Source organism: Thamnophis sirtalis, unplaced genomic scaffold (genome assembly GCF_051295495.1).
Source record: "Thamnophis sirtalis isolate CommonGarterSnake01/CBP01778 unplaced genomic scaffold, rThaSir2_p1.2 scaffold_1, whole genome shotgun sequence".
Classification (NCBI taxonomy): domain Eukaryota; kingdom Metazoa; phylum Chordata; class Lepidosauria; order Squamata; family Natricidae; genus Thamnophis; species Thamnophis sirtalis.
This window is the reverse complement of record NW_028261381.1, coordinates 105,542,967-105,568,285: the sequence shown is the minus strand read 5'-3', so window position 1 is coordinate 105,568,285 and position 25,319 is coordinate 105,542,967. Positions and strand designations below refer to the sequence as shown.

The following is a 25,319-nucleotide window of genomic DNA, read 5'->3' as shown; positions in this document are numbered from 1 at the left end:
TATATTTAATTAAAGAATTTTTGCATGAACAGAGATTAGAATGCTTTCAAACTAAATTAAACCAAATATCTGGTTGGTATTTAGTATATTGAAACAAATACTAAGTACTCTATCGCTCTGAATGAAAAAGCATTTAACGATCGGTTAATTTTTCCTCTCCTGATTTCTTTTCATTATGTCTGTGAAACACATGTTTAGTTTCTGTGCATCCAAAAGCATAGCATTAGAAGACTTCGATAGAAATTATGCCTCTAAAATACTGTATTTGTCTAAAGTGGTAGCTTTTTATTAGTTAACTCAGGGTTTTTTTTTCTAAGTGTTTCATTTTTAATGTCTGTTGCTCTAAATTAAGAGAGAAATAGTATGTGTACAACAGTATCCCATTAATCAGTATTAATATAATAATAGATGCAGGAAAATGGGCATGCAAAATTGTCATAAATAGTTCCAAAAAAAATTGATGCTCAGATGTTTTCCTTAACCATTTGTTGGATAAAAAAATCTAATCCAAATGTCTGTTCATTTAAGAGTGTTACGTTGATGTTTTTGCTTTTTTTAAAAAAATACTTCCATTGCATCTGTTTCATTTTTACCTTTTTCTTTAAACCATTGAGTGTTTGAAGTACCAGAATGTCTGCTAGAGGTTGAAGGGTATGAAGTTACAAATGAAACTGTAAATTAGCCTCCTCCAATGGATACTCCTTGATTGTTCAGGGGAAAATATTTAACTAAATAAATGCTGTTATTGCCAAACTTTAACAAACAAGCATATCTTCTTGTTTCTGGGCTTGTGGGCATGAACCTTGGACAACACTGGTCCAAAGATGCCTTTTCAGCAGCCTGCCCTTTAGGTTAGGTAGCAAACTCTCTAAGAATGGAATCAATTCTGTGACATTTAGGATGAAATCCGTTGTTGCCTTTCAAGCAGAAGGGATCTCTCACACACAAATAGGCTGGTTTTTCTCTAATTGAATAAAGCATGTGGTTGAATGCAAAACTTTTGCATTGTTTGTAATCCCTACCATGTTAAAACTCTTCTACCTATAATTTTTTTTCCTTCAGAACACTTTATTCTTCAAAGAAACAGGAAAGCCAACTTCTTGCAACTTGTATTATGTGCCTCACAGATTCCTATGTTAAAGGTATACATTTAGGAATACAGAAATGTTCTGTCAGATTCTAAAGGTTTGGGTAATTGTGCATGGATTTCCTTCCATTATCCAGGTGATTTAGCTGATGCAATCCATAGAAATTGCCTGCAGTTGATACCAGGAAAAAAAACCAAGTGTTTTATCTAAAAATCTTCAGGAATGTCTCCAGTTTATTTCCATCCATAGGCTTTTAGTATTGTACTGTTTGATTATTCTATGTCTGTAAACCAAGGTACAAATGCAAATTTTGATTCCTATTTAACGGCCATGTTTCTCAATAATCTTTTGTATCCATTTCTTCAGACGGAACAGATGGGTATAGAATCCATATTTGCCATCACGATCACAACCTTCTCCCCAGGAGACAATACCTACTTGATACCACCGTTTTTCTGCTGGATCCTGGTAGGGAGGAAAGAAGTGCCACAGTATCAAAGGGGGGAGGGGTATCAGCAAATTGCAAATAGTATAGAGTGGGGCAAAAAAGTATTTAGTCAGCCACCAGTTGTGCAAGTTCTCCCACTTAAAAAGATGAGAGATGCCTGTAATTGACATCATAGGTAGACCTCAACTATGAGAGACAAAATGAGAAAACAAATTCAGACAATCACATTGTCTGATTTGGAAAGAATTTTTTTGCAAATTATGGTGGAAAATAAGTATTTGGTCAATATCAAAAGTTCATCTCAATACTTTGTTATATATCCTTTGTTGGCAATGACAGAGGTCAAATGTTTTCTGTAAGTCTTCACAAGTTGGCACACGTTGTTGCTGGTATGTTGGCCCATTCCTCCATGCAGATCTCCTCTAGAGCAGTGATGTTTTTGGGCTGTCGCTGGGCAATACAGACTTTCAACTCCCTCCAAAGGTTTTCTATGGGGTTGAGATCTGGAGACTGGCTAGGCCACTCCAGGACCTTGAAATGCTTCTTACAAAGCCACTCCTTCATTGCCCAGGCGGTGTGTTTGGGATCATTGTCATGCTGAAAGACCCAGCCACATTTCATCTTCAATGCCCTTGCTGATGGAAGGAGATTTGCACTCAAAATCTCACGATACATGGGCCCATTCATTCTTTCCTGTACACGGATCAGTCGTCCTGGTCCCTTTGCAGAGAAACAGCCCCAAAGCATGATGTTGCCACCCCCGTGCTTCACAGTAGATATGGTATTCTTTGGATGCAACTCAGCATTCTCTCTCCTCCAAACATGACATGTTGTGTTTCTACCAAATAGTTCTACTTGGATTTCATCTGACCATATGACATTCTCCCAATCCTCTTCTGGATCATCCAAATGCTCTCTAGCAAACTTCAGATGGGTCCGGACATGTACTGGTTTAAGCAGGGGGACACGTCTGGCACTGCAGGATCTGAGTCCCTGGTGGCGTAGTGTGTTACTGATGGTAGCCTTTGTTAGGTTGATCCCACCTCTCTGCAGGTCATTCACTAGGTGCCCCCGTGTGGTTCTGGGATTTTTGCTCACCGTTCTTGTGATCATTTTGACCCCACGGGGTGAGATCTTGCGTGGAGCTCCAGATCAAGGGAGATTATCAGTGGTCTTGTATGTCTTCCATTGTCTAATTATTGCTCCCACAGTTAATTTCTTCACACCAAGCTGCTTGCCTATTGCAGATTCAGTCTTTCCAGCCTGGTGCAGGTATACAATTTTGTTTCTGGTGTCCTTCGACAGCTCTTTGGTCTTCACCATAGTGGAGTTTGGAGTGTGACTGCTTGAGGTTGTGGACAGGTGTCTTTTATACTGCTAACAAGTTCAAAAAGGTGCCATTAATACAGGTAATGAGTGGAGGACAGAGGAGCCTCTTAAAGAAGAAGTTACAGGTCTGTGAGAGCCAGAAATCTTGCTTGTTTGTAGGTGACCAAATACTTATTTTCCACCATAATTTGCAAAAAAATTCTTTCCAAATCAGACAATGTGATTGTCTGGATTTGTTTTCTCATTTTGTCTCTCATAGTTGAGGTCTACCTATGATGTCAATTACAGGCCTCTCTCATCTTTTTAAGTGGGAGAACTTGCACAATTGGTGGCTGACTAAATACTTTGTTGCCCCACTGTGTGTAGGTCATTTAAAGAAACATGAACAGCACCAGTATAAGGGTTGTGTCATCTACAAGACGATAAGCAAGAAAGAGGTAGCCCATGAACATTTCTGAGTCTAGTTTTTCACGCTTATTTGAAAAGGGTTGGGATAGAGAAAATATTCCACAATGGAATAAATTAAGGTTTATATCAAGACAGGAACTTCAGAATTTGGGCTGTTAGTGAGAAGGTTCTCTTTTTCAAGTTAAGAAAGTCCTATAGGCCTAGCTGGTGATTGCTATTACTAAGACTTCTAAACTCAGATTGAGGCAGTTGTTTTTTAAAAAGTTCTGACATGCTGAGCTTTGTCTGAAACCGATTGTTCTGATTTTGAGCTCAATGTTATCACTGCTACAATTCAAGGGCTATGTCTGCTGTGTATATCTGCTTGTACCACACAGTCATATATGCCATACCCAATGGTAATTGGGGGAGGAAGCCACCCTTTCCTCTCCTAATTTGTAGCTATTCCTTTCTAAATTCCTGCTTTCCTGCTCTTAATGATACGTTTAATTAACTTGTAATGCTCTTAAAGTGAAGAAGTTGCAGTCCTTTAAGAATATTGCTGAAAAGAAATGAACGGTGGCATTAGCAAGGGAAATTTGTATTCTGGTCCTCGCTGCAAATGGATGAATAGTGGGCCTGTGACACCAACAGTTTGCCCTTTTATGTTTTGTAGTTACGCATAGAAACTTACCTTCATGACAAAAGGGCCCCCACTGTCACCCTCACAAGCATCTCCTCTCTTGCTATCTTCTGGACTATAACCTAAAAAAAAAAAGAGCAATTAGTAGAGGCTGCACACTTCTTTTTTCCCCCTGTTTTTCTCCCCTCAGCTTTTAATGTAGTTCTTGAGCTAATCAGTTTGATACTTAAGGAACAGTATGCTTCATTTGCTGCAATGGCTTACTTAAATTTATAAACCTAGGTTTACTTTTTTTAATTGGGGTTATTTTCAGCTGGGTTCACTCTAGATCACACCAAACGCTAATTACTGGTTGTTTTCTTGTTCTGTGTGAACACAGACAATGCCGTTGGTTTGGCGGTTAGTACGCAGAAACTCCATGACTTTGTGAGGTGTTTAGCATGTTTGCTGTCATAAGATATACAGGCTATCACGGTTTAAATGATCAATCTATATAGAATGGTTTCAAACATGTTAGCATCAGAAAATGCTATATTTAATATCAGATCTTCAATTATTATTTTTATACCGAGGCAAAGTTTTACATATTTTAGCTAAAACCATTTGGCTAAGAGTCTAGAAATGGTTTCTTTCAATTCACCATAATCTTGTGAGGGCTTTATAAAATGATGGAGTAATGAAAGTCATAAAGAGTTCTTCTATAAGGGAGAGGGGTGGTCTCTAAATATGATAAAATAAAATGCAAATAATATGGCAGAAAATTGTTCATTTGTTTCTTGTGAGATGCTCCAGAGATATTTTTTTTTCTATTATAAACCGGCTCATTATGATATAACTTATTTAAACCAGAGTGAGTTGCTAGAGAAGCTTCATTTCTGGTTTATTTATAAATAAAAAAGTGGATGTTGCTTTGCCAAGGGAAATGCACTGTATGAGTTTTTGCCGGTTAGTCTTGTTCAGCCTAACTACCTGATGGTCACAGAAGTAAAATGGAGATTTTCCATTTAAGCCGCTTGAACTCTTGGAGGAAACGAGAGATAGAAATCTAAAAAAACACTCTCCAAATTAGAAACAATTTTTTCACCCTTATTTAAGTTTTGTTTAGGATATATCCAAGGCAGCTTAAGTTAAGAGTATGGTTCTATACCACAGATGTCAGGCTCGATCGCGTGACGTTTTTTGCCTTTGTGGAACTGGGCTGGGCGTGGCCTATGCATGATGCATCCAGCCCACGAGCTGCCAGTTTGACACCCCTGTTCTACACTGATGTGTGCCATTTCCTAGAGGTAAGGGAAAAAGATGTGAGAGGTTCTATGTTGTACAGTGTTGTAATTTGGGAGTCATAATGGTAGGTGAATTAGAAGGATTCTTTTGCCTATTTATCCACTCAGTGTCCATTACTGATGTATTTATATTTGGAAAAAGACACTCAGTTATTCCATTTGCTCACTGTAGAGCAAAGGAATGGAGGCCGTAGTAGTAACAGGATGACAGTTGATCATCTTCCCTCTCATACAATGAAAATAACTTTCCTTTGTCCTATTGATCGACTGCTATTCCTTACATGGTGGGCGTTGAAAGCTGTTATTTGATCAGTACCCAACTGCAAACACAAAGAATCATGCCTACTTCTGCCTCAGCATCAAGGTCCTAGGAAAACTCACCTGCACAGAACATGTTGTCTGTGACTTTAATATTAGTGGATGCCTTACAGATGTCCCTGTTCACAATGGGGAGATTCACCTCCTGCAGCACACTGGGCAGTTGTCGCGTCCCTGCACCCCAGGTGTCAAACAGATTACCCCAACCAGTAACACGGCCTTTATATCCTGATAACAATAGGCTATGGAACAAAAGTGGAATTGATTAAAAGATTCTGGAGATACTAGAGTGAGATAGATTAATATAAATAATGGAGATAGGTGCATCATTAAAACAGATCATTTATATTTGCCCAACTTGGGCAATATATGATGACCTTCCTCTTGGTCTCCCCCCACCATCTGAATTGTTTGGCAGAGATCAAGTTATGACAGGAAGGATAAAAGTCAACCATTTCACTAAGAACTGGGTGAAGAGATTGTCTGCAGAAATCACAAGAAGAAAAGGAAAGATTCAGTAAAAATAAACAATTTTAGAGCACACGAGTATTTTGCTCATTGCAAATGCTGCTCAAATCTTGAACTCTCCCACGCAAGTTCTCTTTTGCTCTGAAAATAGAAAAAAAAATTGCTTTTCTGAAAATGTGAAATTACACTTCCATCTGCTGCCCTACAACCTAACTCCTTTTTCAATATTTCTGACACTATGAATTCCTTCCTCTATATTTCTTGGTTCTTTTCTACAGAACAAGTGAGAACGCTCCAGTTTGTTCAGCAGTCCCAGGGAGTTTTTCTCTTGCAAGCGTTTTGTAGCTAAAAGACTTTCAGCTAAGATATTTGAGCTCTTTCATTGTGGTTCTTGGATCTTCATTGTGGTTCTTGGATCTGGCATAGCTCAGTCATCAAATTTTTCTATTGGTCAAAAAAGTCAAAATGGTGTCCATAACAATTGTACAATTGGTCTGCTGTCATGCTTTTTTATTTTGATCTGCAGAGGCCCATGGCAGAGTTCAAATTCATACTGTGTCAATGGATAAAGAAGATGGAATCTAGATATCAGAGAATGCTTCAATCCACAAAGTTGCGCAGAGTTCATTACCAACTATGTATGTTGGTATGGCATGCTGTAAACATCCTGTAGAAAATGTCTCTTGGATTTTCTCCAGTCAACATAATGAGCTAACACAAATCAGAATTGGAAGTGAGATAAAATTGTAACAGAAATCAGATAATTTGAAGCCGTATCACATTGTTTGACAGCCTAACAATCTACTGATGCAAGCAGGACCAATAATCCTTTGTCATCATGCCTAGCTGTATTCCAAGGATATTTGAAACCATACATTTTGCATTTGACAGTGATGATCTTTTTCAGACAAAGGCCAGTGAGAAGTTCAAACAGATGCAAAAGCTCTGCATTATTTCTTAAGGATGCTACCACTTATTACCATTATTTCTTTCCTTGAAGATGATATTGGTGCCGAAGGGCTAATACTTCCTACAGAATTCTATCCTTTTGTCTCACAGAGGACTCAAGACTTCTTAGATCTTGGTTCCAGCAATTCTAACACAGTTAATCTATGGATGCCTCTTGCATTATCTTTGGCTTTATTTCTTCCAAGCTAGTGGATGTGAATACTGATTTTCTTATTTTTTGTTACCCCTAAAGAAGCAACTACAGATTGCTAGGAGTATCCTTGGTGTTCTCTGAGCTTGATTGTTTTCTTGAAAATCTTTCATTGCTCAACTAGACTAACCTAGATGGCACTGAAGAAATTTCCTAGTTGGTAATGAAACATCTCAGAGTATCAAGAGCTCCACAGTTCAACCCTGAATTACAAATACTCTCTTCTAGTGAGATGGTTAGGGCCTAGAAATTATTATTAGTAGTTACGGAACTGAATTTCTTATTATTTACTTGAATACCACATAGTGCTAAGCCCACCCTTATTGCCATTCTTTGAAGAGAAAAAGATAATTGGGCTAGGTTTCTCAAATCTTGCCATCCCATATTTTTTACCTTTAGCTTGTTACCATCCCAAAGTGGTATGGGAGCATTCATCTTATGGACTGTGAGATTTGAATTTATTGAATGCATCAGATGGTTGCTCTGACATCCATTGAATTCCTGCTTCAGACTAAATTGGCTAGCTTCCCCTGAGTTTAACACATTCTTGCATAGCTATTCAGCCCAATCATTACTGCTTCCTTTAATGTGTGTGATAATGAAGTCTTTATAATTGTGTAAACATTTAAACACCTCCGCACATTGGCTGTTTATGATGTGCCCAAATTTAGTTCAGTCTTTTTTGTAGCTTCCAATCTTTGCATTATCATGCCAGAATCACAAATTGCTCATTCGGGGTCCTGCCATTTATGAGCACCTCTGAATATCTGCAAATATTAAATGTTCCTTCCCAGAGACTGAATAATACTGCAATCCTTCCTGATTGCAAGAGAGTGAAAAGATTAGGAGGACAGACTCTGTTGCCTGTACAAAGATCAAAGTGCTGGGCAGTGGCAAGATGCCAGGGGAAAAAACCTCACAGACATTCCAGTATTGGTAATTGAGTTAAGGAGTAAGAAGGCATATAAATTACAAAAGGAAAGTGAGAGAAAGTGACATGAGAGGGAAGAAAATTAAATAAGATAATAATTATGTTTTTATCCTATTGTGTAAATACATAGAAAAACATACTGATTTTGTATATAATGCATATGAATCTCAGAATCATAGGGCTAGAAGGGACTTTGGAGGTCTTTTAGTCCAGTATATTTACTTGTATCTAATCATTAGATACAATAATATTATTATTATTATTATTATTATTATTATTATTATTATTATTATTATTATTATTATTATTGGTAATTGGTATGGCACACTGGGTGCTATTCCAAAAGCACTGGAATTACATTTAAAACAGCTAAAAATTGACAAAATCACCATCAGTCAAATGCAAAAAGCCGCACTGCTTGGATCTGCACGCATATTACGAAAATACGTTACGACGTCCTAGGCCCCTGGGTGGGCCCCGACTAGTAACCAATGCCAAATCCAGCGAAACAACTGGCCGCTGTGATACAATTGTATAATAATAAAATAATTAAATCATTCAAAAAAAACTACCTCATTAGTATAGATATATCCATCATTTGTTTAATTACTGGCTGTGTGTATCAATTCCCTTTTACATTGTGAAATTGTGTCACTCATATTTGACAGTGAAATAGTTGAATTATGCTGGCACAAGTACTTTAAAACTTTATCAATTTTTTAAAACTTACCTCTGAACAACCTTCTTGGTAGGCAAACATACTGGGTGTATGTAATCACTGAAAAGTACAGGCTTAGCCAGACGTAATAGTGCAATATCCCGATCCAGATTTTCCATCCAGTTATATTTGGGGTGGGTGATGATTTTATCCAGGAAGATAATTTTCTCCTTGCCCTGCTCATATCTGAATATCCAGAGATGAGAAAAAATGCAATGCTAATATCAGGACATTTTTAACTTTCTGTACTCCTTATAGTATGAACGTCAAATAGTAGTTTAATTGATTTCCCTTTCCCTTGTGTTAGTTCTGTAATATTATGATTACTATTTCTAATATGATGATGACTATTAACTTTATTGAATGTCTATCCAGATAGAACACTGTGAGTTTAACAAACAGAATAAAGTTACAGGTTATTATCATTACAAATTAAATGATGGTAACAGATTCAACTGGTCTTAACAGCTGTATCAAAATTGTCAAGCAATGTTTTTATTCACCAACACACGGGCTACAAACTGAGGACAATCAAAGAGATACTGTATGTGTCCATCACAGTTAATTATAGGACCATTCTCAGTCATTCTCAATAGAAAACATATTGTAAGAAAAGCTCATTTCCGTCACCCCTGCAACACAAGTATATGTAGTCCACAACTGTAGGGGTTGGCATCAAAGGAGACTGCATTTTTTTGAGCAGTTTTCTGCAATATCACAGAAACAGATTTCTGTCCAAACTTATTAATGAGGTGGCCGAAGGAATTAATCACTTCTTTAAAGCATTATTGTTGTGTCTTCACAACGTTATTCTCTCAGCTCATATATCTTGAACTTAAATATTTTAAATCCACAAGACCTGGGTCATTTCTATATAGAGAAAATTAAACTGAAATAAACCTTGCATCCTGGAACTTTTAATTGCCTGCAGATGTGAAGTAAATGGAACTATAAATAAGAGGAGCAGAGTTTAGGAGTCCCAGAATTGCTGGGAGTCAGCATTTAAATTTAATCAATTATTATTATAGTTGGTCATGCAGTCAACTAGATGTTTAGACTGGATTCAGCATTTTTATCTACCAGTTGAGTCCTTCCCAAGGTCCTGGGTAACTATAGAGAGATGTTGTTGTTTGATTGTGTTATATTGTTGCAGGATGTAAGCTGTTTCAAGTAAAGCTCTTTTGAAACTGACTAATGGTGATTTTATCAATGCTGATGTTGTTCAAGTAATGCTCTGGATATTCTGGGATTGCACCCAAAAATATCTTATTACAACTATCACAATTTTTGGTTTCTTTTGCCAGAGTCATTGGTCTTTGCATTTTGTGATGCTATTATTAAAGTTGGTGGATTGAGGCGTTTCATTCCTGCTGACAAGTCGTCTGCTCTGTCCTTGTGATTTCCATTTCTGCCCCTGTTTCAACAGGACACCACCTTCCAGTTAGGAAAAAGGGGGTGATAGAAGGCTGTTATGTGGTGGAATGTAGTCTGCATTCCCAGGAGGGAGGGGGTGCATTCCAGAGGAGCAAACTACAGAGAAATTTGGATAGTTGTGTGGGAGAAAGAGAGTTAAGGTAGCTCCTCCCTAGTAATTCTCAGAGTATACAATATGTGTAATGGTGCAAGTATTCTGCTTTAGTTTGGCAAGATTACTGCCTAGGGGTAAAAAAAAACAATAGAGGAAATTCCTTAGAAGAATTTCAGTGTGACTTTCTTGATTTTTGGAGCCTGGCAGTTATGACCTACACTCAGTGTAGAATTTGACATGCTTATAACCTTTTAAGCGCTTACCGTATCCTGTTATGTTTGCCAATCCGTACAAGGAGGTCATCGGTTGTGTAATTTTTATCCCAGGGTGGATAGAAAATGCAATGTGCAGCAGTGAGGACCCAGCGACTGCTGAGGAGACTAGCACCGCATACTAGCTCCTGTGGTTTCTTCTTGAATATCATGACTTGCCTAAGTACAATAAAATTAGAAATGCAGCGCGTAGGAAAGCAACTTTTTCAGGATTGATCATATCATTGAAATACTCTACAGGTAGAGAATGGATAGACTGCAATTGACTTGCATGTTATCTTTTCTTTGTATTGCTCGTTCCTCTTACCGCCCAGGGTTCACAAAGAGGAAAGAGATAGAAATTAACAAGGTATACTTCTTTTAGAAGCTGCAGTGGTAACTCATGCATCAACTGCAGTGGTGGGTTGCAGGTGGTATGCCTCGGTACGCGCTTACCAGTGCCTGCCGGAAGCAGCAGCCACTGTACCAGAACGTTGCTTTGGAGGGCTCACCCGCCCTCGTTCCTTACCTGTATTTGAAGGAAATAGGCCATCTGCGCATGCACGCGCAGTGTATGGCGCCTGCGTAACTCTCCACTGAGCAGCTGAAGCATTGCAGGTAGTGGGTGCACATGCATGTGCAGTGTGCGTGCCCGTGGTGCACGCCCAGCTCCCATTGCAACATACCGGTTGAACAGGAGCCGAAACCCACTACTGATCAACTGATACAGTCAGTGTCAGTAATCAAACACACACAGGAAGGAAAATAAGCAAACTCTCCCCATTCCATCTCATTCCCACAACCAGACTTACCATGGTGCACTGCCCACTTCAGCATCTACCCCCTTCACAATTCGGCCTTGGGAATAGGACTCCAGTAGCTCATTCTCCGTGTTGTCAGAGATTTGCTTTTTCTCAAACAGGGGACGTATGCCACAATCTGGAAATATAGCCCCATCCACATGTGATTGACTAGTTTACAAGTTCACAAGTCTTTCATAAGCCAAACATCTGCTAGGAAGCGATGACAGTGAGTAGCTAGCTTCTGGCATAAGAACTTTTCCTGATCAACATGGATGTTGCCCAGAGAAGGTGGAAAACATCTGCCTTAGGGAAGATTGGTTCTCTCTTCTACCAACCTCAACCATTATCATGGACAACAACAAAGTGTTTGAGTAATCTGTGGTATCCTGTGTGCAGTGTGTCAGTGGATCATTTTAGAGGACACCATTGGCTGAGCATGACTCTCCTTCAAGCAGGGCGGCTTTCTATTTGCTGCACTTAATTTATCCCAAAATTAGTTATTATGACAGTATTATTTATGAGCCTCCTTATTAACTCTGAGTCAACACAGCTATGTTGAGAAAGGAAATTTATGCTAGTGCAATCTGAATGAAGCACGCAAAATGTTTGGATATGCCCAAAAGGCAGAGTTAAGGAGAGACAGACTTCAGTAATGATTTCCTATCATTCTTATTTTTCATAGCAAATAAAACTTACTTCCCAGATTTCTACTCTGCCCACCTCCTATTGGACAATGGGCAGGTTCCAATGATGAGACGTTTGAGGAAAAAAGAAAATGCCCATAAACAAATCATCTGATTACAACCACAGGCTACCTTTTTTTGTTTTATATATGTTTTCTTTTGTGTCAAATATTTTAACATTCTTATTTGCCCATAGCCATTTAGGCTTGAGGTAGAATGCCATTCAAAAGAGTAGCCTCTAGGCTGAAAAATATGATGTTTCTCTGTGCTAACCCCATATTAAATGAGGAATTATATTATCTTTTTTCTCTAATTTCACTAATGTTCTTTCTTTAATTGATTCCTTTCCTCACCTGCTTCACCTTCACCAAACGTCTTAGGATCAAAGAAAGTTTCATGTTGCTGGTTAGTAGTTCGTGAGATATCAGGAATATCATCAGCATAATTTAGATTGTTTTCTGAAATGAAGAGAGACAGAAAAATACAAAGAAGTAATTTAGTTAAAACATTGTGATTTCTCTGTCAGTGGACTTGAGCATTCTTGATATATGAGGAGGCCCTGTGGATTCTTAGCAGGGGAAAAAAATAGTCTGCTGCCATGATAGTTGCTGGGATCCAATAAGTTCCTGGATTTGGTGGGGGCTCATCTGTGGACTTTTTGTTTTCAGCAATGCGTGTTACACTCAAAAGAATTACAATTGGAAAACAATAATTCCACTGTAGAACCTCAAAATTGTCCTCTATTAAGTATCAGCATGCCCTCCCGGATACTACATTCCTTCAGTGAGCATGGAAATAGAAGCCTGTTCCTCACCACAGTAGTTCAAGTTGCAATAATTGTAGGTCATGTTTGGGTGGTCTACGTAGCACCAGACCCCTTCCTCATCATGATCAGGGTTGCGGCAGTAATTCTCCTCCAGGGGCACTTCGTCCAAGAAGTTTTTGCTAGCGCTCAACTGTCTTACTTTTTCTGAAGCCCATGGCAAGCACTGGTCTCCAGACACTGTGACAGAAAGAGTCCCTCTATAGAGCAACCCTTCCTCAGATTCACATTCCTCCTCCTGCTGTGTTTGCCCTTGTAAATGAGGAGGTGTTGGAGAGAGGGGAACTGTTGTCCGGTTCTCACCTAAAAGGAAGAGCAACATTACCGTAAGCATTGATGAAACAGCATCTCAGCTGACAGAAAAAAAGGCACAGCATCTGTTTTCCCTGACAGACATGCAGGACCTGAAAGTAATGGTTTTGCTTCATACTACACATGTCATTCAACTGTTACTTTACATCAAGTATTTATCTTAGTCTGGATTCTGAGGACAAGCTAAGAACTTGTGGTGTTCAGTTTGATGAACTTGGGGGAGACATGATGGCTGTGTTCAGGTCCATGGAGAGAAGTTAAAGGGAAGGAGGCCATGATTTGCTCAGGAGGATGCCGTTCAAAAGTTTGTTCTGAATCTCAATGATAAGCCTAAAAGTGGCCAAGCTATGATTGTACGATTGCGTGGATTATAGTCTAATTTCATGCAGATTTTTGCCTAATTCCAAAAGTAGTGTGCAAGCAATTAACGGAGACTTCTAGTGAGAATAATTTATCCTAACTGCTATGCAGGAAGGAGTGTAAGAGTAAGTTGAAAAAACAATCAGAAAGAGGAAATTGAAGAAAATTGAAAGTGTCAGGAAAAAATGACTTCCAGGGAAGCAACCAGACTGAGGAGCTAACAACTATGGTAATAAGATGAACAGGTGAACAGATCAGCTCCTTGGAATTCCTCTCTGGATCAAGGAGGAAAGTGAGGAAAGATGAGGCTCACAGTGAAGAAAGGCTTGCCACAAAAGTAAAAAATAACAAACAAACAAAAAAGCTTCCAACATGTTAAAAACAAGAAAAAAGTTAAGGAAACAATTGGTCCATTGCTGGGAGAAAGTGGCAAGAAAATGACAAGCAACAGGGAGAAAGCAGAACTATTTAACTCATTTTTTGCATCTGTCTTTACACAAAGGAATAAAACAATCCAACCTATCAAAAACCACCATAAAAATCAGATTAGGAACACAAGTTGAAATACGGAAGAAAATGGTAAGTGAGCACCTGTCTACCCTAGACATTCAGCCTGACCTCAATACCAGGAAAGATTCTGGAAAAGATAAGCAACGAATTAGCGAACACCTAGAAGTAAACAAAGTAATAGCCAAAACCAACATGGGTTTGTCAAAAGCAGATCATGCCAGACTAATCTTATTGCATTCTTTGACAAAGTGACAAAATTAGTAGACCAGAGGAATGCCGTTGATATAGTTAACTTGGACTTCAGTAAGGCATTTGATAAAGTAGACCATAACCTATTACTAGATAAAGTAGAGAAATGTGGGTTAGACAGCATCACCACCAGATGGATTTGTAACTGGCTGACCAACCGCACTCAACATGTAGTCCTCAATGGAAATGCATCTACATAGAGGGAAATATGCAGTGGAATACCCCAAGGCTCTGTTTTAGGCCCAGTACTCTTCAACATCTTCATCAATGATTTGGATGAGGGAATAAATGGGGAACTCATCAAATTTGCAGATGACACCAAGCTGGCAGGAATAGCCAACACTCCAGAAGATAAGGCTTAAGATACAGAAAAATCTTGATAAACTTGAACATTGGGCACTATCTAATAAAGTGAAATTCAATGGTGAAAAGAGTAAGGTTCTACATTTAGGCAATAAAAATGAAATGCACAGGTACAGTATAGGTGGTACCTTGCTCAATAGTAGAAACTGTGAGAGGGATCCTGGAGTCCTAGTAGACAACCATTTAAATATGAGCCAGCAGTGTGCAGCTGCTGCCAAAAAAGCCAACACAATCTTAGGCTACATAAACAGAGGGATAGAATCAAGATCACGTGAAGTGTTAATACTACTTTATAATTCCTTGGTAAGGACACACTTGGAATACTGCATTCAGTTTTGGTCACCACGATGTAGAAAAGATGTGGAGACTCTAGAAAGAGTGCAGAGAAGAGCAACAAAGATGATTAGGGGACTGGAGACTAAAACATGAACGGTTGCAGGAACTAGGTATGTCTAGTTTAATGAAAAGAAGGACTAGGAGAGACATGATAGCAGTGTTCCAATATCTCAGGGGTTGCCACAAAGAACTATTCTCCAAGGTACCTCAGTGTAGAACAAGAAGCAATGGGTGGAAACTGATCAGGGAGAGAAGCAACTTAGAACTGAGGAGAAATTTCCTGACAGTTAGAACAATTAATCAGTGGAACAGCTTGCCTCCAGAAGTTGTGAATGCCCCAACACTGGAAGTCTTTAAGAAGATGTTGGATAGCCATTTGTCTGAAATGGTATAGGGTTTCCTGCCTAGGCACGGGGTTGGACTAGAAGACCTCCAAGTTCCCTTCCAACTATGCTATTGTATTGTATTGTATTGTATTGAATAAAAAGAGAAAATGATAAGAAATCAGCCAGGGATGACAGGATTAAAGATCAAATTTTTAAAAAATAAACAAAAGAAATATAAAATGAACTTCTTTGATCAGATTTAAATTACATATAGGGTAATTTCCAATTGCAATTAGCGGAATTTCTTTTTTACCAGAATGAAATGATGAGGCTTTGAAAATCTGCGTACAAACGGGAAGATATATTTTTATCTTATTTCTTAAAGAAAGTGATAAGTTGGAACAGAAAATGGATATATTTGACTGAATATTTATGTTACTATTTCTGTAGCTCTTAATTGACTTTTGCTGATAACGACTGAACAATTCTCTTTTATAATTATTTATAAAGTATGAGTTATGGAAAAGATAGGTTTTTTAAGTTGAGAGAAAGTGTTGAGTTCCTGACATTGTTCTACATTTATTTGGAGGTGGGGGGGGAGTCATCCTTTACCTTCTTATTTTTTATTTTCTGTTTTTTATTTCTTTGCACTTTTCTTTCTCTACTTTTTCTATTTTTCCTAGTTGTAATATATTTTTATATTTGCATTTATAAAGGTTAATTGTTTTTTTTTTTAAAAGAAAGCTCAGAAGCTCATCCACTTTTGATTCCATGTCTACTTCTTGCTTAGCCTCAGACATTGTTGACATTCGTGTCTCCTACAATTGACTCCTAAGGTAACATACAGCCCGACCAAAAAAACCTCATCCCTTGTTTAATCCCCATATTATATAAAGTAATACCTCAGCAGAATGTACCTCTGATCTCATTTAGGATGTGTTTCCCTCACCATTAGGAAACTGATTTTAGAGGACATGTTGTGCACAAACTCATATAAATTAAGGCAGAGACCTAATCAAACTTTACCTTTTGTACCAGCACTGAGACTCACCACACACAGGAATAGCACATTCTTCTCTTCGTACTACTGGATTACGGGTGTAACACCAAGGCCCTTGGGGGTTGTTGTCAGGGTTCCTACAGTAGTTTTCAATGAGATTGGTACCTGGATGGGTTGTTTCATTGAACCTGAAAACAACCACATTATACAATAAACAAGAACCCTTCCCAGTATTGAATTTACAAGAAAAGTGATCTAAACCAGCCATTGTTTGCAAATCACAAGTATATCAGAACAAGACCACTACAGATGTGATATACGTATATGTGTGTGTGTATTTTCCTATGTCCTAATTCAGTCATGGCAAGACATTTGGTCTTAGTGTGCCCAAAACTGAAAAAAATGCTGAACATGACTCTGTCGGTGTGTCACCCTCCACCCACTCTGAGTAAAAGAGAAACAACATAGTCTTGTTTTATTAGTTTTTGAATGGCTTTTATCTCCCCCACATCTAGGCCCTCCCAAACAGCGGCCCTCAGCAGCAGCACTGAGGCTGGGCCTGAAGTAGAGGCCCCAGGCCTTGACTTCAGCCCTGACACTCAAAAAGGTCACCTCATACTGTCCACCAAGACAAAATTGCTCCACCAGAGCCCAGCACTCTCCGGGATCTGCCACACATCTCTTACATTCAGGTGATGTCCTCTTTCTATTGAAGGCTCTTTCAGCCTACCCAAGGTTGCTCTAGGTCACAGAAGGCCTTCATACTGAAATGGCTTCAGAGAAAGCTCTTCTGTTGCCTCCAAAAGTCATGTGAAAGCACAGCCTGCTTTTTGCACATTCTTTAAAGGCTCCGGAGACCACAGCCCTTCCACACAATTTCCGAACCATTCTTATGCAGCCTCCCAAAATCATGGAAGAATGGGGTGGGTGGGAGAAGGTGCTTTCGAGAAGAGATATCGTTGGGTGTTAGTGAATGCTGGTGTCAGCGTTCCAAATATCATGCAGAATTAAATCACAGTCCAAGGCAGAGCTATCCTTAAAGTTCCAATTTAATAAGACAGACATGTTGGCCCATCTGTGGGAAACCCAAATCTGAAAGCTTCCTGGGTTTCCACCCAGTTGAAAGTTCATGATCTTGTCCCCACACCCACCAGTTCATCACATGGTCCAATCTTCCTCTGCCAAGCTGGCATTCCACCTATCTAGTTCCGGTCAGATGCAGAAGTGCAGAGACAGAATGACCTTGATTTCTAGAAAGGAATTTTTTATTTTGAAAACAAAATACTCTATTACTTACTATTCCCCCTCCCAATTCCCCACTTTTGAACAGCATAGTAAAGAAAGAGAGAGTGTGTGGCAGGCCAAAGATTCTAAAAGGATTATAGCTGCAGATCTGACAGGCGGCCTCTCCTTAAAAGAAAGGAGAGTTTCCTGAAAAGAGAATAACATAAAAGTTAACACAATTAACCACCTTGCCCCCCCACTAGGGGGACCCTTTGGCTTATCGGGAAACTTCTCATGGAATTGTTTTACTAACTTATCTGCTTTTAGGACCCAACTTTTCACCCAAGTAGCTTAGACAAAGGGTACCCTTTCCAATGCACTAAATACTGTAAGTGACTCCTATACAGCCTGGAATCTAAGATTTCTTTCACTTCATAATGTGTTTCCCCTTCTACCACTATAGGAGGAGGGGGAGCTTGGGTGGACGGTCTTATGCTGGATTCAATTACTGGTTTCAACAAGCTATAATGAAATACTGGGTAAATTTTCCCTAGAATTCTTGTTAGACTGAGTCGAACTGTCACTGAGTTAATTATCTTCTCTATTGGGAATGGACCTAGAAATTTTGGGCCCAATTTCTTACTAGGCATTGTTAATCTTATGTATTTGGTAGACACAAAAACTTTGCCCCCACACAAAAGGGGGTTGAAGCGAGCGGTGTTTATCAGCTTGCTTCTTGTAGGCTTCTGCCGCATCTGCTAGAGCTTTCTTCGTATTTTCCCATCCTTTCTTTAGTGTCCATCCATTCATTCAGAGACATGGAGGAGGGAGGTTTTCTAGGCAGCTCAGGCATGGAAACAAATTCCATGCCACTGGTAATCTGGAAAGGAGTTAATCCAATGCTGCTTTGGACTGCATTGTTTTACATCACTTCGACGAAGGGTAGCAAATCTGACCAGTTATCTTGCTGATAGTCCACATAACACCTGATGTATTGTCCCACCATCACATTGGCCCTCTCTGCTGCACTGTTTGTGCTGGGATGAAATGCTGAGTTAAGTCCTTGTGTGGACGCAATGGATTTCAGGAACTCTTTCCAGAACCTGGCGGTTAACTGAACTCCGTGGTCTGAAATGATCCTCTTGGGCACTCTGTGCAAGCGATAAATGTGTTTCACAAACATTTTTGCTAATTTCTTTGTGGACAGCTGGCTTGTCACTGAAAACATGTGTGTCCCTTTTGACACACATGCCATAGGTTCCCCGTCACTGACCTTAGCTGACCCTCTCTTAAACTGGTGATTTAAAATCAATTTCTGCCTCTGACAGTTAAATGACCAATCAGTCTTCCTTGGAACCCTGACATCTACCTCCAACAGCCTAGATTTAGCAGGGGCTGAGAAGGAGTTGAGGAATTGAGCAAAATTGTCAGCTTTTGCTAGAAAGCAGAGATTTTCTAGCAAAACAGCTTTTGAACGTGTTGAAGAGAGCTGTAGACCATACATGCCAGCTTGCATCTCTGTGTATCTTTGCTGAAAGATATTTCAATGTCAGCATGGAAGAAACAACCTCAGAATCCACTCATTTTTTGCATTCAGAATTATTTTTTCAGGGAAGGAAGGTTGTTTGTTCAATTTTAGTCACGCAGCAAATACATCTTTCTTCCAGCTGGGTTTCAGTATATTTAAGCTGGGTAGTTATAGTCTTATTTTATTAATTGTTGAATGGCTCTGAAAACTCTTATTCACCTGAGGTTTTATCATTGTAAGCTGACTTAGGATCTGCCGTTAAGAATTAAAAGATAATACAGAACTTTCTAAAGATAAATAAACTTACTGAGGTTTGTGAGGAAATTTGCTGGACCAGAACTGACATTCAGTTCCTGACTTGGTGACCGAAATCTTTCCCCTGTAATTCTGCCCTGTTCCTAGGACACAGGAACCTATTAAGAGTTCAAAGCACAGAATGAGTGAAACATAAATCATAGCATGGAGAATCAAGCTGAAGATTGGATATGGGGTGACAGAATGTACAGAATTGATTGCATTTGTCCAGGTTTATGATTGCTTTTGAGAAGAGGCCAATGAATGTTGTAAATGGCTTCAACAAAACTCATTAATTTTTAAATAGTGCCTATGTCAGAAATTATATGAAAATTCAGTACAGTATTTCTAATAGACTAGTGATATAAATAGCTATCAGGTGATGCGGCCACTGACTGAATAATAGATCTTGATAAAAAGATATGCATAATATTTAAAATAATTTAAAGAGTCTTTAGAATTAAAATTACAGTAAAACCAAAGAAATAATCCCAATCTTCAGCAATTTTACACCCAGATCTTATTTTTTAAATGAATAGGGTTTTCCCATTGAAAAAAATCTTGCCTCTTTCTCTTACTATTCTAACAACTACTTTGTCATCAGTTTAGAATTTGCCTCCATTCTCTTGAAAGAAAGGAACTTCTTTGTGCCCACTAATACCAAGAAAGGAATAATAGATCGTCCACAATGTTTTTACCTTTCAAACACTCATCCAGAGTTGCTCTCTTTTCCAATAGAGTGTTACAAACTAACAAAAGAAGAAAAATATTTAGTCCAAGTAGACCAGCAGCTCATTTATAAAAGGTAGAATTAATCAAATCTAATTATCACTGGAAATGATTATCATGCCTAAAATTATGAATACCTTTTCTTCAGCTCCTCCACAAATTTCTCCTCCGCAATCAAGCCATAGAACTATTTCCCTCAAGATTTCATTCTCCTGATATTTATTAATTTAATTCCCATCTAGCATAGTCATGGAAAGTGCGAGTTTTAATATATGTACGTAGAATACATATATTTGATTCTGACCATTGACTTAAGAATAAACAAGAACTTGGAATGAACATTCAACAATAAATTATCTGCAAAATTCTGGTTATCTGATGAGACTCACACAAAACATACCTGAATACTGTGCCCAGAATTGATCCTGCAAAATAAAAGCATTGACTTAGAAGACTGACCAGTGCTAAATTGATTTAGTATTGTAAACTTGAAATAAAAAGGAAATATGACTCAGTCAAAAAAGGCAAGGAAACACAACATCTTGCTGTCAGTAACGCAGTCTATTGCTGTTGTGGTATAGTATCATGATCAAGAGAAACTATTGCTCCTCTCTATAGTACATTGGGTCAATCATACTAGAACATTGCATCCACTTCTGATCACTGCATTTTAGGGACGACTTAGACAAACTAGAATATGGTGAGCAGAGGAAAGAGCAACCCAAATTTTATGGGACCTTGAAAGAAAAAATTGTGAAGAAATTTTGGAAGCATTGGGTTTAAATTAAAGTAGTTTTTAGTTTAAATGGCAAGAAAGTAGATTTTGACTGCATGGCAGGAAATCGTTCCTTATGGTAAGAGCTATTCCACAATGAAACAGACTGGCTGAAGTGGTGACAGACTTTCACTCAGTGGTTGATCTCTGAGATCCCTTCCAAGTCTTACATAATGAACAGCAAATATTTCAGACATAACTCTAATAATTGAAAAAATAATCTTGCTCTACTGTATATAGGAGAGAAATACTTCGAACAGTAGATGGACTCTAAATACGTGACTAACTAGTTGTAGGAACTGGTATATCAAATGATACATACTGTGTGGATGTTGGACTCAAGGGCTTCACGGGCCTCCTCATAGACACAGGTTTCCTCTAGACACTCCCGCTCTAGATTACCTTTAAGTATCTCCTCCATGAACCCCTTGTTAGCTCGTGGTGTGCGCTTCAGCAATGAAAGAGCTTCCTTTTGCTCAAGAAAAACTAGTAAACAACAAAACACCCGGTCAGTGGACCAAAAAGACAAAGACTGATTCTTTTTACATCTGTCTCTTACACACTGGCTAGAACTTCCAGAAGTTAAAATTGAGCAACATCTAAAGGGCCAGCGATCGATCAGCTCCAATTTTTCAAATTATAAAAATTGAAATGCCTGAAAAGCAATCTTCTGGAAGTAGAACTCTCATTAATTTATGTATATGAACCTTCTTATTCTGATGCTTTCAAAATGTATTAGAACTATAATTTCCAGAATTTCTGTAGCGCATATAAGTTGGGAATTGTAGGAACTGTAGCCGTAAAATATCTGGAGGACAGCGGTTGAACCTACTATATGATCTGAGCCACAACAGGCAGAAGCAAAGTGCACTCTCCAGAATGCTAATTCAGGTAAAATTCCAAATGCTTCAGCCAGGTGAGCTAGATCACACCGACTGGAAGAAAGCAATCTAAAAAATATGATGTCTTGGAAATAGTACCGGATTTAAACTTAGTGAGATCCTAAGATATATAAAGCTTGGGGGTAAAGGTAAAGATAAAAGAATCCTTGTGGATTGTAATCTGCTAGTTGTTGCCTATATAAAACTTGGAGGCTCCCTTGTTAAAAACTTACATTAGAAGGTCTCACAAGGTGTGTATTAAAAGAGGATCATTGATCATCTCCCCAAAATGGAAAAACATATGGTAAATGCCTTTTAATTATTCAATAGCAAGGTGTTTGAAGTAAAAAAATACAAATTATTTTCAAGTGAATGTGTTTACTAGTTACATGTCTATCATTTGGCTGGTTTGATCTGTTTTATAGATTATAATCTCTCCCATAGTTTATAGTGAATATAAAAAGTCACATAAAATTCTAAAAGAGAGAGAGAGAGAGAGAGAGAGAGAGAGAGAGAGAGAGAGAGAGAGAGAGAGAGAGAGAATGAGAATTCCTGAAACTTTTGAAGCCCTGTGGCTTGTGAGGTTCTAAAGTGTAGCTTAGGCCTAAATCTGGCACTGCCTGGGAAATCAAAAAGACCTCTAGCTCCACAACTCTGTGCCTCCCCCCCCCCGAGCCCCTAAGCATTGATTTAAAATTAAATGTACAGCTTTACCAGTCTTACTATCCTTGATCAACATGAAGCACAGTAAATTATGTGAAATTTCCTGATAGATTGTTATTTTTGTTGCAGTTAGTTGTGTAATTTAGCAATGATTTTGCATCTCGCTCTCTTTCTTTTACTATGCTTTTCTATTCTCTTTCAGTTTTTTACTTTGTTGTTTGTTCTTTTCTATCAGTTTTCTTTGTCGTGGACTACTTACAAACAATTAAGTGAAGAGTTTGAAAAGAGGAAGATTTTGCTCATTTTGGAAGTATTCAAGATTGCTCTCTAAAAGAAATCTCATGGTTGCGTTATTAGTTGTAATAACCATAATAAAATATGATTGTATGAAGCAAATCTTTGTGAACTTATGATGGCAGAAATATATTTTCCTCATAATATAAAGCCAAAGTTTAACCCAAATGTATGTTTCCTTTTCCTTTTTTTTCTTTTCTTTCTTCCTATCTGTAGAGAAAAAAAACTTGTTTACTCGCCCTCACATCGTGACTGCCACTGTGATGGCAAAGTTGGCTGTCTATTTATCTAACCTTTGTAGTTCTCTCCTAATGCAACTTGCTGGGACATTTGTTTTCTCTTTACCAAATTTAGATACCAGAACCTCCAAATCATTTTCAATAACAAGCTCTGGAGAATGTTAAGGCAAAAATGGCTAGCTAGTAATAAAAAAGGAGGAAATGGGACAGCCTGGGTAGAAATACCAAAGACACAATGAAGAGGAATTTAAGAACTAAGGAATGTATTACAGCTGTAGCTTGGCAGGCTAAAGTCTGTGCTGTTGTCACCTAAGAGGAGTTAGAAAAAGCTTGGACATGAATACCGTCCCTTATATTCAATGGCACTTTTCTAGACTAGGCTTTTATTATGTAAAGAGCCACATTACTGCAAAGGTTTATACCAGGGATCCTGGATTTCTTCTTCTTTTTTGTTTACCCACCGTCTCTCCTGACTTTTTAAGAAACAAAAATCCATTAAGAAAAGAAAGAGGGAATAGAAACACCAATACACAAACTCCTCAAAAGTCAGAGAACGTTTGAATCTTTGGTAAAGTATAAAGAAGAGCTTTTATATCAAGATCAGAACGAACTGCAACCAGAAAGAACTGATTAAGGGGGCTCCTTTCCCCATCACTATCACAAAACAAGCACAGAAAACTGCAAAAAGCTTCCTCTGATGTGACTCTTGAGTAGTCTAAAAATATACACACCCAAATGAAAAAGTAAAAAAAGAACAGCTTGGCTAAAAATCTCAAAAATAGCTGTTTTCCTCATTTTCCTTCATAAATTTCCCCCGATATTTTTCTGCTTTTCTCTTGGGAGTCATATGCAGCACTATGGATTTATTTTCAGAGTTGCGGTATTTACTGCTTGCCATAGTCACTGTGCCTAGAAATGTGCTGCTGCTTCTTATATGACAAAGGCCTCCTGGATGCTTGATCTTCTAGCTTTTCTATCACATATAGGACAATTCCAGAATAAACCATGAGCTTTGCTGTCCTAGCCAGGCAACATTGTTATAGGGTTACTCTGTTTCCTCTGAAATCTCACTGATGTCTAAACTGCTCACTCTCCAGATCACAGACTGTTTACTTCTGAGTGGGCTGATTGACCTGGCAAATCTTTTTCAACTTCTCCCTCTTCCTCCCTGCTTTCAATCCCTTACCGCTGTTGCCCACTGTGAGGTGAAAGAAGGTGGCAAGGAGAAGAGTCCTCAGCATTCTGGTTCTGTTCGGCCCCATCTTGGATGCTTCTAAATGCAGAAGAACTGCGAATGAAGTGGATGAAGAAATGTTGCAACCCAGCCTGGGTTAATGTTGAACCAGAATGAAGAAACAGGAAGCTGGGTCATAATGTGTCAGAGATGAAAATGCCAAGGAAACCCCTCCTGGCTTCTTCTCTCTCTACCTTCGATGCACTTTTGCTTTCTCTAAACTTATTGACACATGCAATCAATAAATAAGAAAGACCCCAGGAACACATTTAGTGAACTCAGGACACCAAATATAAGTGGAGGACTGATCTTGTATGTCATGAAATTAACATGAAGGCTCTTTGAAGCAAAAGACATCTGACTCTCCTGGTTTAAAACAGGAATATGAAAAGGCAATGAACCTTTAGTGCCTACTGTATGAACATAAAAGTCAAAGCCATGTGAAATTTTTTAAAAGCTTTCAATTTATTTATGTTACATAATAAAAATTCTTTTGTGAACAGTGTTGTCCGAATTCCCACTTTAACATTCCCACCAAAAGACATAATTCATTTTACATTATATTTCCATTATTTCCAATATTAGCCGTATCATTTTTCTTTTCCTATTTTCCAATTTCTAGTTTTTAACGTGCACAAACAATATAATTTTTCTTTCCCTTTGAAAATAAACAATTTATCATTTCTTTTCCATCTATTTTTCCATTAACAATATGAATCTTCAAGTTTCAAATTTCAAGTTTTATATAATCAACATAATTATTTAATAGTTTTAAGGTTCTTAATATAATTCCCACACATTCTAATTAAAACATATTTTACCTTGTTAACAATATTTCTTTCTAATGGATCATATCATTCTATTATTCTCCTATTTCTAAATTTTCTTTTCTTTTTCTTTTTTATGTGTCATGTATCTTTTCTTTTGTATCTTTCTTCTCACTTTTCAATAGATTTTTTGAGTATCTCTCCCCCAAATTTCTCTTTCCCATCTCCCTTTATTTCTCTCTTTATTTTTGGCTCATTTCTTTTTCGGACGTCATTTCCCTTTTTTCCTCTCCTCTCTCTTTGTGCCTTTACCCCATTGAGTTTTATTTTCCATTTATATCTTGTTAATTCCTTGTTCATTTACATTGCTTGTCT

General features: G+C 38.2%; 1 protein-coding gene across 1 annotated transcript; it reads right to left on the bottom strand.

Annotated features, from left to right (window-relative positions):
- Positions 1-1,303: 1,303 nt before the first annotated feature.
- Positions 1,304-24,267, bottom strand: F2 (coagulation factor II, thrombin). Its single transcript, XM_087720374.1, has 14 exons — positions 24,130-24,267; positions 21,189-21,352; positions 20,492-20,516; positions 20,061-20,111; positions 19,376-19,481; positions 16,368-16,504; positions 12,852-13,163; positions 12,391-12,495; positions 11,364-11,490; positions 10,564-10,731; positions 8,785-8,958; positions 5,560-5,738; positions 3,947-4,017; positions 1,304-1,553 (listed from the first exon to the last, which is right to left on the bottom strand). The coding sequence occupies exons 1-14, from the start codon at positions 24,203-24,205 to the stop codon at positions 1,410-1,412; spliced, it is 1,839 nt and encodes a 612-aa protein (XP_087576500.1). The 5' UTR covers positions 24,206-24,267; the 3' UTR covers positions 1,304-1,409.
- Positions 24,268-25,319: the final 1,052 nt, after the last annotated feature.